The 16436-nt window shown below is 35.2% G+C and overlaps 1 protein-coding gene across 2 annotated transcripts in view; it reads left to right on the forward strand.

Moving 5' to 3' along the window:
* The window catches only part of CYTIP (cytohesin 1 interacting protein), a 67874-nt gene that overhangs the window by 35026 nt on the left and 16412 nt on the right, over positions 1-16436 (forward strand). Inside the window, exons 1-3 of one of the 2 annotated variants that reach the window (XM_011359143.2) lie at positions 5791-6032; positions 13390-13439; positions 13737-13791. In XM_011359143.2, the coding sequence (XP_011357445.1) occupies positions 5859-6032; positions 13390-13439; positions 13737-13791 (279 nt within the window). In that variant the 5' untranslated portion in view covers positions 5791-5858. Of the gene's footprint in view, positions 1-5790; positions 6033-13389; positions 13440-13736; positions 13792-16436 lie in introns of those variants that run through there. The other variant, XM_023530038.1, reaches the window with a different exon arrangement.

A 16436-nucleotide genomic window follows, 5' to 3' on the forward strand; every position in this document is an offset into this window, starting at 1 on the left:
TTCCTTTTCACTGCCTATATCTAGTTTAGGATCAGATTATTTTATATTGTGGGACAATGAATATAAGACTTATCACTCTCTTGAGAATTTGAGATAGCACTGGCAAAATCATCTGTGTCTCATGACCTTTGGCTACTTTCTCAATTTATTCTATAATTTTTGGTCTATTCATGTTTTTTAATCTCTCTCTCTCTCTCTCTCTCTCATACACACACATATTTTTGATAAATATTTTATTTCCTTGTCCAAATATTTAATGTCTTGCTCTTTGATTCGAATAGATTTAATTAAAATTATTTCAGTAAACTACCCCGATATTTAAGTGGAAACAACTCACTTTATTAAAGTTATTTTTAGTAGGGTTGGCTGATAGTATTCATTTATTTTATAGTTGTTATGACAGTGAAAAACAATATGTTTCTTAATCTTTATGTTTATATTTGGTTGGAAATATTCCTAAGTACTTTTTAAATCAAGTAACTTTAAAAGAAAAATAGCTACTTTCTTTCTGTGTAAGATAATAATCCTCAAGCAAAGAAAATAAAATACTCTGGTAACAAGTAGCAACCAATCATATTTCTCTTAAAACCTTAATCTTTCTCTGAAAGGCATCTTCATAACATAAAACAATTCTCTTAGGATACATATGTACTTCAGTTAAACTCTTTCCACCTTTGTCTTAATAAATTCATAAAGAAAAATTGCTTTAAAAAAGTTTTAGATGAATCCAGAATTAGAGATCCTCTGACTGCTGATTACACTGATTACTTTGTGTTTATGCTTAAAGATAATTTTTGTTATTAGGGTTTTATCCCACCAAAAGGGAGCTATGACTGTGGAAATTGAGGAACTCATTAGTGGTGTGGTGCTTTCCTACAGAAGGATGTAGTAGGCTATTATTCTTTGCACAGTGTTGATTCTCTTCTATAAGCCTGTTGTTTTAATTCAGTTTTTATTTCGTAGCCCAAGGAGACCATGTGGTATGAGGAGGAACACAATATAAAGCAATTAAAAGTAGATCTACTGTGGCTGAATCTAGGGCTCGAAATCCCAGAATCCTCCTCTCATGCCTTCTTTTTCATCCTCTTCTCCTCTTCCCCAGGTAACTCAAAGGATCTCCTTACATTCTAAGGAGTGCAGTTTTAAAATTATTGCAGAGACTGTCTTTTAAAGACTCAACTCCCCTGCACCCACAGAGCATTTTGTACAAATACATTGGCAAGTCCACAAAGGTCCTTTTAAAAACCTACCCACATCCAGATTATCTGCAAGTGGCCCACATATTACTTTACACCTTCAGCATGGATCCTCCATTTCTTTTATGTGCCCACCAGGCTCAGAGTACTTTCCCTAAACCTAAAGTAGATTAAAAAGTAAGTGGAATTTTTCAAATACAGTTAATAATGTTTCTATGTGATAAGTGCACAAAATGAATGTGTCGAGATATTTACTTTACGTTTAAAAGAAGGCTTGAAAATATCTAAATGGATTCATGAAAAACTGACCTACATAGTCTATTTAAAGCCCCTGGATAAATTCAGTGGCTTAATCTCTTGAATGGTATTGTAATCTATTCATAGCTTCATGATTTGATTGGATTAAACTTTAATAGTTCTGAAAATTGTTTCCTAGTACTTGTATTAAAAATATAATGGATATGATCTATTGTTAATGATCATTTATATTAGGTTTGTTTTCTGTGTGTGTGCTGTTTTGAATATGTATATCACAATGCTAATATTTGGTTTGCATCCACATTAAAATTTCTAATACAAGGACTTCATGACCTCTGTTTCTTTTATTTCCCTTTCTTGAGCTATTTATTTCTCAGATCCAATTCTGGTTGTAGAGTTTTAGTGTACCCTTTTCTAAAGAAGACTCCTCCTCTTTGGGGAATGTCCTCTGAATCTCAATAATCCACACTGACTGTTTAGGAAGATGGAGACACCCATCTACCTGCCTGATCACTCAAATATGGTAATAAGTAGGACAAAGCATTTGTCACAGTCAGTGGGCTCTCGTATATGAGAGTAACCTTACCATATTAAATTTACCTTATATAAATTCAAATATAAAATATTCAGATACTATCTATATGACTTTCATACATGTCCTACATCAATCTAGGTAGCCGAATAAAGGCTTCCTGTATAAATAAAGGCAAAACACAAAATAAAGTAAATAAATAAACCAACAAAACAAAACAAAACAAAACAGAACAAAATGAAACAAAACCCTATAATATTCCAGGAAGCCAAATAAAGGCTTCTTGTGCAAATAAAGGCAAATAGCCAAAATAAAACAAACAAAAGAACCTCAACAACTATCTTAAAATCAGAAAAACACAGAGGATTCCTTATTTTTTGACCAACCACTTACTCCTCTCCCATGGCTTACCCTAATGAATAGATAAGTTGGGCTGATGGTAATCCAGAAACTTCAGACATTGGCTCTTACAATGCTTTGTAAGCACACCTTGGCACATGACAGCAAAAATTTTCACATGTATTTTAGCCTTTAGACTACTCTAGGGTGGATGAGGGCATCCTTGTTCATGTATGAGCATTTGGTTATAGATAAGACAGTTCATAAAGGGTTATAGTCATTTTCTTTAAAGTTTTTCCTTTTGAATCCTTATTACTTAAAACAAAACTCCATAGTAATAGTTTACTTGTACCAAGTGCCATTCATGGAATATTTTGTCTATTCCTTCCTACAAATTTTTGTTTTAAACATGTAAAAACTGAGGTTTAGAGAGTGTATTAGTCAACTCAGACTAATATCATAATATCATAATGACAAATACTGTAGACTGGGTGGCTTAAACAACAGACATTTATATTTTCTTATAGTTCTGGAGGCTGGAATTCCAAGATCAAGGTGCCATCCAATCGGGTTCATGGTGAGAGCTCTCTTGCTGGCTTGCAGACATCCACTTCTTACTGTGTCTTCACATGGCAGAGACAGAGAGAGACAGATAGCAAGAGAGTGAGTGAATACATTAGCTCTCTGGTATCTCTTCTTTTAAGGATATTAATCCTCTTAGATCATGACCCCACCTTACAACTTCATTTAACCTTAATTACCCCCTTAAGGGCTCTATCTCCAAATACAGTCATATTGGATATAGGTCTTCAACATATGACTTTTGAGGTACACAATTTACTCCATAAACTGACTTTCACAGGGTCACAATGCCATCGAAGCAGCAGAAGCAGTATTTGAATCCAAGTAGTTGGGGTGTGGAACCCCTGTTGTCAACTTTCTTACCGCGAAGAGTCTCATGAATAATTTTTAAAGTTGGCTAAAGTTGTCTGCTAGACCCTCCTACTTTTCTTTCTATGTTACATACTTTAGGCATACCCCTCTTGCCTGCTTCCATCAAATCTTCCCCATGTCTCAACTCCTCAGAGTTCATCTAATTTGTACTAAAGATTAATTAATTCCATAGTATTTGCTTATTTATGAACAAAATGCTCCAAATAAGAAGAATGTCCCTTTTCCCACAATAATGAGATACTAGTTTCAGAACGCATGGCAGACATATTTTGAAAGAGATTCTGTCTTTCACTTTCAGAACACTCTCTGTAGGTGGTTATAATACTTTAGGGTATGGATTCGTAGTACAAATTTTTCTACATTTTAGTTTTTCTTCTTTGATGCTTTAGAACCGTATTATTCAATTCATTTTGTTAAATATCTACTGCTCTATCCTCTTTTTTATTAATGAACATTTATGAAACATTTTCTATACATAGGAAATGAGTGTATATATACAGATAAGAGATGGCTCTCATTTTCAAGGTAATCAGAGGAAATTAGATGTTGTAGAAAGAGACTTGTGTGCAATTAACTGTAATCTAAGTATAATATGTTAAGTCTAAAAAGAAAGATCTGAAAAATGTGATATAAAATTTTAGAGAATAAAGTTAGATAGAAACTTGAAATTATTTTTATTTTATTGTTTTACGAATAATGAGGCACTCCTGAAATCTTTTGAGTATGTAGATGGCTTGATCTGATTGCTTTTCAGAATCACCTTTATAAAAGAAAAGAAAAGATAAAGGGAAAAAAGTTTAAGCAATTATAATTTTCCTAAGATAAATTCTATAGAAAAAAAGAAATTGTAAATAGTAGAATACCTTTGTAAGTCAAGGGTTTGAGGCTTGAAATCACATTTGTACGAAAAGATTGGTGTTACCCCACATTTTATCACAAAGGATACTTTTGATCAGGAATGTTATTTAAAATATTTAATAACTGGTATGACACAGGTCCTGACAATCAAAGTAGACCATATCATAAATATGTAATGAACAAGTGTGACTATCCTGGTAAGTGCTGGTTAAACATCAGACCTGCCTTAGACTCTGATTTTATAGCCATGTACATCATGATGTGACAGATTCTACTGTTAAACACATTTCATAAATTAAGTAAAAAATAATTTGTGTTCCAATTTCTTAATTTAATAGTAGACTTCTATAATTTATATTAGCTTAAGATCAGTGTAACACATTAAATCGATAAACTTTATCATCTTCTATAAAACTTGGTTATTGGTTGGCCTATGTGGCCTAACATCAAGCAAATGTATAATTTCCATTTGATATTTTGAAATACTAAAATGTTTACCCAACTTTATAAAATTTCTAGGGGAGAGATGGACTGCTGTCCTTAATAATGTTGATTTAAGTCATGTACTTTATAGCCTAGAGATGTTTTTAAAATCAGTCTCTCTCTTTCTACACACACACACACTACAATGTCTTGAGCTGAATTCACCTTGACTTACATTTTAGTTCAAGGACTTTCTAAAGCTTTTACATTTTACTTTGGCCTTCAAAATGATTTTAAAAATCACAGTTGACTTTTTAGACTGTGTAAAACTTCTCTTTTTAAATTTTTGTTTCGGTTCTTCTACTTACGTCCCCTGCTCCACCTATGAAACCAGTTCTCTCGAAACTACACGTCCCCAACAACCACCAAAAAAAGCATCTGTGATCTTGAGTACTACAAGGTGGTGCCGTTGGCCCATATGCACACGCAGGGACCACTATCGATATTCTTATACCATCTCGGTTTGTTTGTTACCTTCTTGCCTTCTCTATTCCTACCCTGGGCCCACATACTTATGCTGCAGCAGCAAAGTCCACTCTAAGCTATGGCCAGCTTCGTGTTCTAAGTGGGCTGGTCTTCCCTTCCCTTTTGTTCCTTGTAAAGATGATGGGTAATTTTAGCCAGGACAAAGTAGTAGAAGGGCAACCAGGAGAATGCTGAATAGTTACAGACATAATTTCTTTTTGATGAACATTAATGAGCTATGGTGTACTTCGGGGAAAGTACATTACAAGGACTTCGTGAGAGAACATTATGACCGGACCCTGTAATTCTCGCTTATATTCATGAGAACTGAATGTTCGCACATCCTGCCTTTTACATTGCACTCCTCATATTAAGTAGGAAAATGGATGAGAAACAAATGGCAGAACTTGGGGAAGTTTCTCTTTCTTCCTTAAAAAAAAAAAAAAAACAGATGGTGTTTTGAACACAACTTGCCATAGAACATGAACGCATAAGAGTTCTGGCTGTTTGAAGAAGAAAAAAAATAAGTTGATTCTTTCTTAATGGTAAAACCCAGCTTTAGGCTCTTTCAGGGCCTCAAAGAAAAAAGCACTGAGAAATGGGAGTAAACTGAAAGATAGGGTTTGTGTAACAAGTACCTCAAACCACAAAAGTCACATGGGGCTCTTTCTGCTTTGCTACTTTTGATTACTTGTCAGAGGGTTATACTTTTAGCTTCTCCCCTTCTGCAAGGCCATTCAACCATGCGCCAGCTGAAGTAATCTTCATTCACAATGTCTTTACAAAGGCTCATGCAACAGAGCAGCAATGGCAATTTGGTGGACTACTGCTCTGGTCCAGCGTATAGCTCTTACTCTACACTCACAGGCAGCTTTCCGATGGATGATAATCGAAGAATTCAAATGCTGGCAGACACTGTGGCTACTTTGCCTCGGGGACGAAAGCAGGTATGATTGATATTTTGTAACTTATAGAGTGTTCATGTTCTCTTGAGAGCGGAGAGATATGTTTGTCTGGCTTCATACTAAAATATTATCTTAGAGGCTTTGAAATTAATGACTAAGAGTATGGGTGAGGAAGAAGGTGAGGAGCCAGGAGCCCAGAGAGCTTGTGTATTAGTTCAAAGATTTAAGACCATAATAAAACTTTCCTTCAAGGCAAAACTTAAAAAGAAATTTTAAGTTTTAAGTTTTCATATGAATAGGTGTTTTAAGTTTTAAGTTTTCATATGAATAGGTGTTCAGGTAAAATGAACATCATTAAGCACATCAGACTTGAAGCTGCTGTATATAGACATCACCAGTTTGAGAATTATTTTTTTCTCTGTATATGTCCCATTGTCTTTCCCTTCCAACCTCACTCTCAGCTGTTGATAGTCATCTCAGTTCATAATCAAATGAGAGTACTTTTTCTTGAGGACAAATTTTGTGGACTAATTTATCTTCAGCCTTGAGGCATGGGCACATAACTCATGCTATTGAGAAATAAGACTTGTTGGATAAGCGAGTGCCAGATTGAACACCAGCTCAGCCTCCTAATAGCAGTGGGATCTTGAACAAGCCACTTGCCTCACTAAGATTCAGGTTTCTTTTCTCTAAAGTGAAGATAATAATAGAACCACCCTATGGAGCTTTTCTGCTGCTTAAGTGAGGAAATGCACAGTGCTTAACACAGAAACATGTAGTATATGCTCAGTAATTCTGCTATTTTTATTTTTACTGCAAAGTAGTTCCCCTGTGAGAAAAACTCATTTGGAAAATACATGTCCAATTACATTTATTGTGATTTTTCTTTATTCTTTGACATCCAATTTGTTTTAAAAAATTAAAAAAAATAAAATCATAATACCTCTTCAGTAATATAACTTGCCCCAAGTGTGTATCTGAATTTAGATATAGCACTTGTACGTAAAATATTTAGAATGGTTTTAAGGCATAAATTTTTGCCCTTAAACCTTACATGTGCATCATGTGCTCCACTTAAGCCTTCTAATTTCAGGATTAGACAGAGCATAGTGGGAGAGTCATGATTTTTTTTCTTAGTGATGTACATAGCTTATTCTTTATTGTTTCTCGCAATGATTATAAGGGTATATATAATTTGCCATGGTTTGGATTATCGATCCTTTTCAACTTATGATGTTAAGTTTAATATAATGATGAACATGTCTATTAATTTACTACCCGTTAGAAAATAAAGCAACTCTGGGGAGTACTAAAATCTTCATTCAGTGTTCAGATGTAGAGCCGTATATGAGGTACAAAGATGAGAAGAACACATTTCCAATAAAGTAGGATTTACAATAAAGTATGCAGAATGAATAGGTATTATACAAAGTATACAAAGTAAAACAATATAAATTCTTGAATATAAGTACATGCCTTCGAATACAACCTTGAAGGAGAGATATTCCAGATATGGAAGGTTATTCCAGAACAGGGGATAATTAATGCTGAGACACTGATCTTGGGGCCTTTAGGGCATGCTTAGGTAATGGGACATTGTTGGGTCAGAAGGACCAGTGTCTGTGTAAGAGGTGAGAGGAAGCCTCAGAGCTGGGTTGCTTTACGAAATACTTGGACACGTCTGTTGAGGAAGCAGTAATCTGACTAGCAGAGAAAGCCACTGAGCGTGTTTAAGAAGTAGAGGGTTTCGGGAACCTTATTCTAGAAATGTGGTGTATCAGTAAGTGGATAGAGGCTAGTGGTGAGGGAACAACTTTTGCAGTAGAGGAGAAAGAGAAAAAGGAGGGAGTAGAGAGGACGCTCAAAGACTTGAATCTGAAAGGCAATGGAGATGAAGGAGTGGCATCTGGTTTTTAAGCCTGAATGAAGACAGCATGAACTGAAAAAAGGCAATCAGTAGAAGTTTATTGGGAAAAGATAATGAAAGGCTTTAGGCATATGAAATGCACACGTGTATGTGCATGTGTGTACATGAGTTTAGTGTGTATAATACATGTATATATATACACACATACACATTTATACACACACATTCTCACACAAATTAATTTATTTTTATGTCCTCATCTTTCGAAGTCTTCTCTTCCCCTTTTTCTCATATTCTTTCCCATGCTAGATTCTTCCTATTCAGCTTTTTCTTACTGTTGTGAGAATTACTTTAATAAAAAAAAAGACAAAACAATATCTCTTGTATATGATACTTCTGATTATATAAAATTATCATCAATGAAACTTGATGCAAGTTTATTCCAACATTCCACAATTTTTCAAATGGATGTGTATTTCCTTTAACTGGTTTTTAGAGAAGAATCACCCGTTTGGCACTAATTGAATTGCAGGCAATATGATATCTGTGAGGCAATCACATGAGCAGGTGTTTCTCTGCCTACTGTTATTTTCAACCCTTTCAGGGCTGATGTCAACAATTCATACTTCTCGTTTTCGTTGGCTTTGGTTTCTGCAAAGCTGTATCTGGTTAGCCTGTAGTTTCAGCTTAATCTTCAGAATCATTTGGGTGTTTACACTCAGAATCGTTTAAAAACAGATTTCTGTGTAAGGATGTTATCTTAATACCTGTATTTGTAAAAAGTGACAGACATCACAGTGCAGCTCCTATTTCTGAATGTAGTTTTCGGAAAAAACAAAACAAAACAAAAAACACCTGGAATGGAAAACACTGTAGAAAGGAGACTGGGGGAAATAAAAATAGTTTTTAGAATTGTAATGCCCTAGGAATAATGGCTGTACCTTACCACCTACTCTTCGGAGATCTGTAGGTTGCTCTTGGAAAACAGTTTTCGCCGAATGCTGTAGTGAGACCAGGACCTGACCAGGAGAGCTTGAATGTGCCTTAGTGGTACAGCAAACTCAATCTCTTTGCCTGATTTTCTTTTGGTTATAGAATTATCATTGACTCTTAAGCAACGTGAGAGTTAGAGGTGCTGACCACTGCACAGTCAAAAATCCATGGATAAATTTTGGCTTTTCCAGAAGGAGTCAAATAGCCTGCAGTTGATCTGTAGTCTTACTGATGACATAAACAGTCGATGAACACATATTTTGTTGTATGTTGTATGTATTATATACTGTATTCTTACAATAAAGTAAACTAGAGGAAAGAAAATACTATTAAGAAAATCCAAAGGAAGAGAAAATATGTTTACAGTATTTATTGAAAAAAATCTGCATATAACTGGACCTGTACAGTTCAAACCCATGTTGTTCAACGGTCAAGTGTATTACTAAATAGACGATTTCTGGAAGGGTATTTTTACTTAAAAGTTCAGATACAAAACATTGTGTTCAGCTCTGTAATGTGTGTATTTCTGGGATGGATTCCGTTCTTCAGGCGCTTTCACGTTATTTCTGGCTGCACACCCATCTGTTACCAAAACTCTTAAGTGCTCCTACAATGAGGTATTTTGCTGATTTAATAAATACTGCTAGGTAGAAAACTATGTTAATTTCACCACAAAAGAATCTGAGGAGTATTCTCTAATCCATACTGTGGTATACTGGAAGTCAATCTACAACAATTTTTCTTGAAAAAGAGGTTCATGAGCCCACAGTGACTTTTTCCTGGGAGCTGCAAACCTCTGGGTTCCTTAAGGGCACTTACAAGGTAAGCGATTGAGTTCAGCTCCTTTATTTTGCTGTGTCTTAGAATCATCTGTGCAGCCCTGCTATCCTGAGAACCATGACATAAAAGGGGAAAAAAAGCTGTACTCATGGAAGAACTGGGGAGAATGAGGCAGGAGACTGGGAAGGGAGCAGAGCACATGATTTGGGGACTTTGGAAACAAACAAAAACAAACAAAACAACTCACCCATGGATAAGAACCTCTCCCTCTCCTCTCCAATGTTTTTAGGAAATGAATGCAGAGTGGGGACCAGGAAGCAACCATCTGTGACTTAACAGCAGAAGTGGCTACAGTATTGACCTTTGAGCTCCTTTGAGCCAGGCAGACTATCTGGCTGAGCTTCAGATTATCATTATCTTTTGCAAACTGACAGCTGAAGTGTATGATCTTGGTTTCCCAGTAAAAGGGACACCGTAAATCACCAGATAGCAGGAAAAATTACACTTTGAATATTAATGCCTGATTATTAAGTCATCTGACTAAAAACAAAAGAGCGATCATAAACTCAATCGTAATCTTTATGTTAGCGGTTAGCAATGGGTTAAAGGAGCTTTCTGTACTCAGCAGTTATAATTGAATGTGTAGTTTGCAGGCCTGCCAAATTGCTAAACCTAGATTTCTCATATTAGATAATGTGTAATAAAAGACAGCTGTTGTCAGCATATGCTGTTCATTGCACACAAGTTCCTCATTCATGAGTTTTGGTGTTGTCACTACATCCCTAAGAAAAAGGTTCAAGTGGGCAGTCTGGGAGCAGAAACCCCGTTGGTTAGATCCTATAACAGGGCTGCTGGCTTTAGGGAAAGGGCTACAGGGAAAACTTTTCCCAAAATGTTAAGACCTTTGAGAAGACCTTAGACATCCTTCTTTTTACTTAGGCAAAAAGTTTGGTGTGCGAGCAAGGCTGAACCCTGAAAGAACATTCCTTTCCACGTTGCCTGAGTCTGACAGCCCGGATCAAAAAGAAGTAGGCTTTGTGTCAAGATGTGGCACGTGTCAGAGAATATGATGGTGCCTAATTTATTTAAATTGTTTTTTATTTAAATGTTAGGAGCCTAAGACAGGCTCATTGCTAATCCAGAGTGGAAACTAATTTATAATTTGACTTAGTCTGATTTTTTGTATGTGTGTGACTGATAACCCATATCAGTCCACAGGAATTAAGCATATACTATGCATCTCGTGTTGTGCTAGTCAAATATTTTCATTTTGAACTAGTCAATTAGCTAGATAAGAAAGGTTAACAGGAAAGAGGCGGGGGAAATTTCCTTCTCTATAGAGGTCTTGACTTTATGGATTTCAAAGATTTTAGATTTGATCTACCTAGAAAGATTTTTTATTTGGAAGGCAGGTTGAGGATAGACCAAATGAAATTTTGAGGTTCCCACAAAGCTATGATTATTTGCCTAGCAAAAAGGCATTTTAAATTGCTGAAGCAAGGCTTGGAATTTAATAATTCATTAATTCTTGCTACCATTCTCTCATTTAGCAGTGATATGTATTAAGCTATTACTACCTTGCTTTGTTTTCTATTGATCCTTTTTCTATGGTTCTTGATGTTTCTGGATTGAATTTTTTTTTATTCTTATTGGCTTTCTTTTATTTTTAATCTTGCTACATGTTTTGGATTTCTAAATTTTATTTTGTATTTTCTTAATGATTACTCAAGTTTTTACTATGAATATGTAATTTAGTGAAGGATAAAGTAGAAAAATATCTTAATGCATACCTTCTAAATGAGTATTTTACTTTGGATCTCCCACTACCACTTACTTGCTTGTTTTCTAATCTAATAGTTTAATTCTGTTTGCCTATTTAGCTATTTTTAAGTTTCCATTCAATTCTAGGCCCTGTGTTAGGTACTGGGGTAGAAAGTAAAACAAATACATCCTCCAAGAGACCCCAATAACACAGATAATTATGTACAGAGGTGAGGTAATCGATCCAGTATGCTCTTCATATAAATATACATCTATGCCTCCACATACATGACTATATGAATAATCCAATGAATATTGATAGCAAGCATAATATTTTTAAATATAAATCCTCATTATGATTATAGATAACATATGTAGATATGACCTACCTAAGTACCTAACAATTCAAAATAAGGACAAAAGACAAGCAGATGCAAATAATAAAACTAGATTAAGAAAATGTGAGTACAATATAAAGGAAAGAATGAGAACATTTGGGAATATCAAGTTTATTGCTCTCTTCCACCAGAAGGCAGCCCACTACATAGTTGAATGGTCCTCATCGTTAATGACACTTAGGACGAAATCAGCTGAAATGAACCATCCACATTGTTGTAGGTTTTCCACAGTCAGTTCTGATAAGTTGAAAATAAATACTTTTTAGTAACTCTAGAGAATCTTTTTGAATCTGAGCCTTCAGGATGATATAAATCATTTGAGATCCAGAACTGACAAGACAGGAAAATGTAATTAATTCACATCAGCTTGGTGAGAAGAGATCAGCTCTCCACTATATTAACTTTACTGACCAAAAGCCAAATTCTGAACACTGAGTCATTCCTGAAAATTTGTCAGAATGCTGGTATTTGGTACTCATTAATTAGAATCCTTTACAGTGATGTAGGCTTTTCTCTTAACAAATACCTTGATGGGGATGTCATTTGTGCAGTAATTTCTTCGATGTGTTTTTCTCCTTCTGGTTCTCATTCTCTATTTATTTTATTTTTATTGGTTTGGACTGCCTATTCATTGATCTCCTGACATGTTATGTATTCACTGATATATGACAAGCATATTAGGTTGACAGTTAACCATCATGGGATAGCTAGTAGCATAAGCTTATATTTTGGGCCCCTGGACCAACACTCGAGGAAAGGCTAATTAACATTGACTAATTCCTAAACAAATAAACAACACAGAACACACACACAAAAACACACTGCAGTCATCTAAAAAATAAGATGCCACCTTTGGTTTACTTTACCTCAATTTACAGTGACAGAATGTATATTGGAAGTTTACGTTTATATAATCTCTTTCTAAAACATGGAAAGGAGTAAAAGTGATATTATTTATACTATTTATACCATTCTGAGGTTCCTTGCCTTTCTTGGTTGGAAATCTCACTTCACTCTTCTAACACTATTACAAAAATACATCATAAACAAAATTGAGGTTTTGAGTCTTTGGTTTTACCTAAATTGTATTTCTACATGTGTGTTGGTTCTTTAGAGATTATTTTAACCTCCTAAAAACAGTAACATACTGTACTATTATAATAAACACAGTCATTTCATCAGCATCTTCCTAAACTATCAACTATTTGGTTTTTATATGCCATTTTATGGGTGTTATTTTTCTTTGGCTTTCAGTGTGGTTATAAATTGCTGTGGTTAATCTCTCAGAGGCTATTTTAAATACAGATTAGATATGAAGTTCTTTTGGGAAGCTTTGGAGTTTTGCCACATCTTATTAACTCTTTTGCCACAGTATATTATTATCAGAGCTTCTTTTAATCTTTTAAACAGAATGCCTGAATGCACCCTTTGCCAGCTCTCCTTTGCTATCACTAGAGAAAGGAAATTACCGCCTTTACGTAACAATTTCCCAGGAGTTGGGCCAAAGGAGGTGATAAAAAATAGTTCTTTGTGATTTAGAACATTTTACAGATGTGTTTTAAAGACCTTTTGATAACTGTGTGCTTGTTGTATTTTTCAGCTTGCTTTGACGAGATCAAGTTCTTTAGGTGACTTTTCCTGGTCTCAAAGGTAAAGAGATTTATTTATTTTTTGGTCTCTCACCAAGATATTTAGGAACACAGCTCTCCAGACTGTTATCTCTCTCTCTCTCTCTCTCCCTCCATCCCTGTCTCCTTCTCCCTCTCCCTCCCTCCCTCTCTCTCTCTCTCTCTCTCTCTCTCACACACACACACACAGTTATAATACAATTTACATAAATGTCAGCTATTTTTATTTGATAGTTATTTTAAGAAGTGTGTGACAAATATACTTTGATCTTCATGCATAGTTTTTATTTGTTTGTTTGTTGGTTTGTTTATATTACAGAAAGCTTGTAACTGTGGAAAAGCAGGATAATGGAACATTTGGATTTGAAATTCAGGTGGGCAGTTTTCAAATTTTCCAGACTTTTAATAAAGAAAGTGGCACTGGTGGTGGCATGATATTTACAGAGAAAGAATGAAGGCAGGATCAGAGAACAATGGAGACTGTTACTTCTTTTCAATGTGTGGTTGAGTTGGTAGTCCTTCTCTGTGTTGGATACCATCAAGGAAAGAAAACATTGAAACATATAAAATTAACTCCCTGAGACCTGCTAACTCCTTTTTCTTAATTGCTTCAGTCTGAGACTGATCAGTAATGCTTGATATCAGTCAGGTCTTAAAAAAGAGAGCGAAATAATCTTTTTTATAGATGTGCATTTTATATATTTGCATTTCTGATGTGTTTGCATGGTCATTTTTATACTGTATGTCAGATTTTAAATCTATACTTTGGTATTCAAGAAAGCATATATATTTGTATATATGGACTACATATATTCATTTATAGTTCCTGTTACATTTTGAAAATACTAAAGACTTCATATTAGATAAAAATGAGAAATTTGTAATTTCAAATTAATGACAGCACATTATAACTATTATTTGAAACAGTTAAGAACATATGTGCTCTAGGAAATTTTTTAACAGTCTTCATAAAGTTCTAATAGCCTAAGAACTTCATTTCTTATTTTCTGTCTGCTTTCTAATGGCCGTATTTGTATAGATGGTGAGTTAGGTAAAGGAGGTCTAGTTTAAGTTCAACAGTAGTAGCTCAGGTATTAACTGTTTTTTAAACTATAATTTTGCTTTTAGATGCATTTTGCATAATCATTTTCTTACATTGCAAATCAGCTTTTAGGGCTTAGCTTTAGTGCTTTTTTCAGAAAACCTTGGTGACTAAATATCAGCCCCACAATTGAAAATTCAGCGTGTATTTTAAGATAAGGGACAGGAAGCTGCTGAGAAAACATGCTTTATGAATAAAGAAACAAAATGATACTCTACCTGCAATGAATAGGGAGAATGCTTTAGGAGAAAAGAAATCTTCTCTTTGAACTCTTCTACTTTTAAATTTGATAAAATCTATAATTCTTCCATTAGGTTTTAGAAGCATAATACTCTTTCTTATTCTCCATTCACATGAAACACTCCCTATTCTGTTGTATAGATTCTGTACTTCTCGCGACCGCTTCTTTTTAAATGAAAATTAGTCACAAGGATGTACAACCATTACTAGTGAAAACAGGATCAGTGACCAGTTATGTATCCTTATTTAAAGTGACAATTTAGGATTTTTTTTCTCACTCTTCTATGGCATATGTCACTGCTTCCCCATGTTTCTCCCCCATGCCATAAGCACTTATTCTACGTGGAGCAGGAGTCAAAGCTATCATTAGTAGACAACAGGCTACAGTACCATCAACCTTTGTAGATCAGCATGAGCTAATGGCTTCACCTCTGAACCAGAGCATCATGTGTTATCTTAGTAATGCAGGAACCCACTCCTCCGTACATTCCCTTTTGGTGTATGCTTTCCATTACCAGCTCCATGCCATAATCTATTCTGTAGTACTCATAACATTTGGAGTAGTCATCAAATAAGGGAAATGCTGTGGGAACTTTTTCAGGACCAGATAGAATCTTATTCACCCACACTGTGCACCCTTTGTTAACAAGTATTTGGCTCCTTGTCTACCAGGTGAAGGGCATGTTTGAAGAGAACAAGTCCATTCTTCTCTCTGATTTCCATGGGTGATACTTTTATGCTACTTATGAGAATCATTCAGAGTGATAGAAACATAGAACCTGAGTTCATATTCTCTCAGTGCTGTCTTATGGGGTTTTTAGGAGTTTCAAATGAAATAACACCTATAAAATACTTAGTAATGCACCTGGTACCAGTAGAAGATCAGCAAGTGACAGATATTAACATGAAGATCATTGGGCATGAGATAGGGCAATGTGATTTTTGTGTTCCTAAGGATTGTTCTGTTATTAAAAATGGGACCTGGAAGATGATGGTGGGTGGGGAGCAGGAGGAGAGAGAGAGAGGGAGAGATTCAACTAATTATTTCTTTCCATAACTTTGGGGCCTCTACTTTTTCTTCTCTATTTGTAACCCACAAATTTTACACCTGTTGCAAACATATATGCGGGTGCTGGCTGCGTAAATCAAAGTTTCCCTTCACTGTACTGACCTTGATCACTGGACATAGAGGGTAGCTTTTCACTGCTAATGAGAGTTGTTAAAAAAGTGGTTTCCCGGAGGAGTGTGTGTTATAGCTTTGGTTCATGTACCACATGAACTAGAACACCCTTCCATTTCAGGAAAGTTCTGGGCTGTGTCAAGAAGATTGACAGAAAAGTTGTTAAAGGGTCTCTGACATAGATGGGGAATATATTACATCATCTTTAAAAGTCCCTTTTACCTTTATGATATGGGGATTTTAAATGCCTTCTAGAGTGAATAGAAATCCCTTACAAGTTAACAAAATCTAGTTTCTAGAAGTGGCTTGCACATGACCAACTTCTGGTTCTGGAGCCTGCAAGTATGTAAAATTAAAAGAAATGATCATCAGACATTAATTGCCCCACAAGGAAGCAGTACCAGAATGTGGTTTAATTTCAGGAATCAGATGTTTAAAACACTTACTCAAATCAGAATTCTGATTATTGAGTCTAAATGGAACTAGACCTCATAATT

This window comes from Pteropus vampyrus, unplaced genomic scaffold (assembly GCF_000151845.1).
Source record: "Pteropus vampyrus isolate Shadow unplaced genomic scaffold, Pvam_2.0 Scaffold2, whole genome shotgun sequence".
Taxonomy (NCBI): Eukaryota; Metazoa; Chordata; class Mammalia; order Chiroptera; family Pteropodidae; genus Pteropus; species Pteropus vampyrus.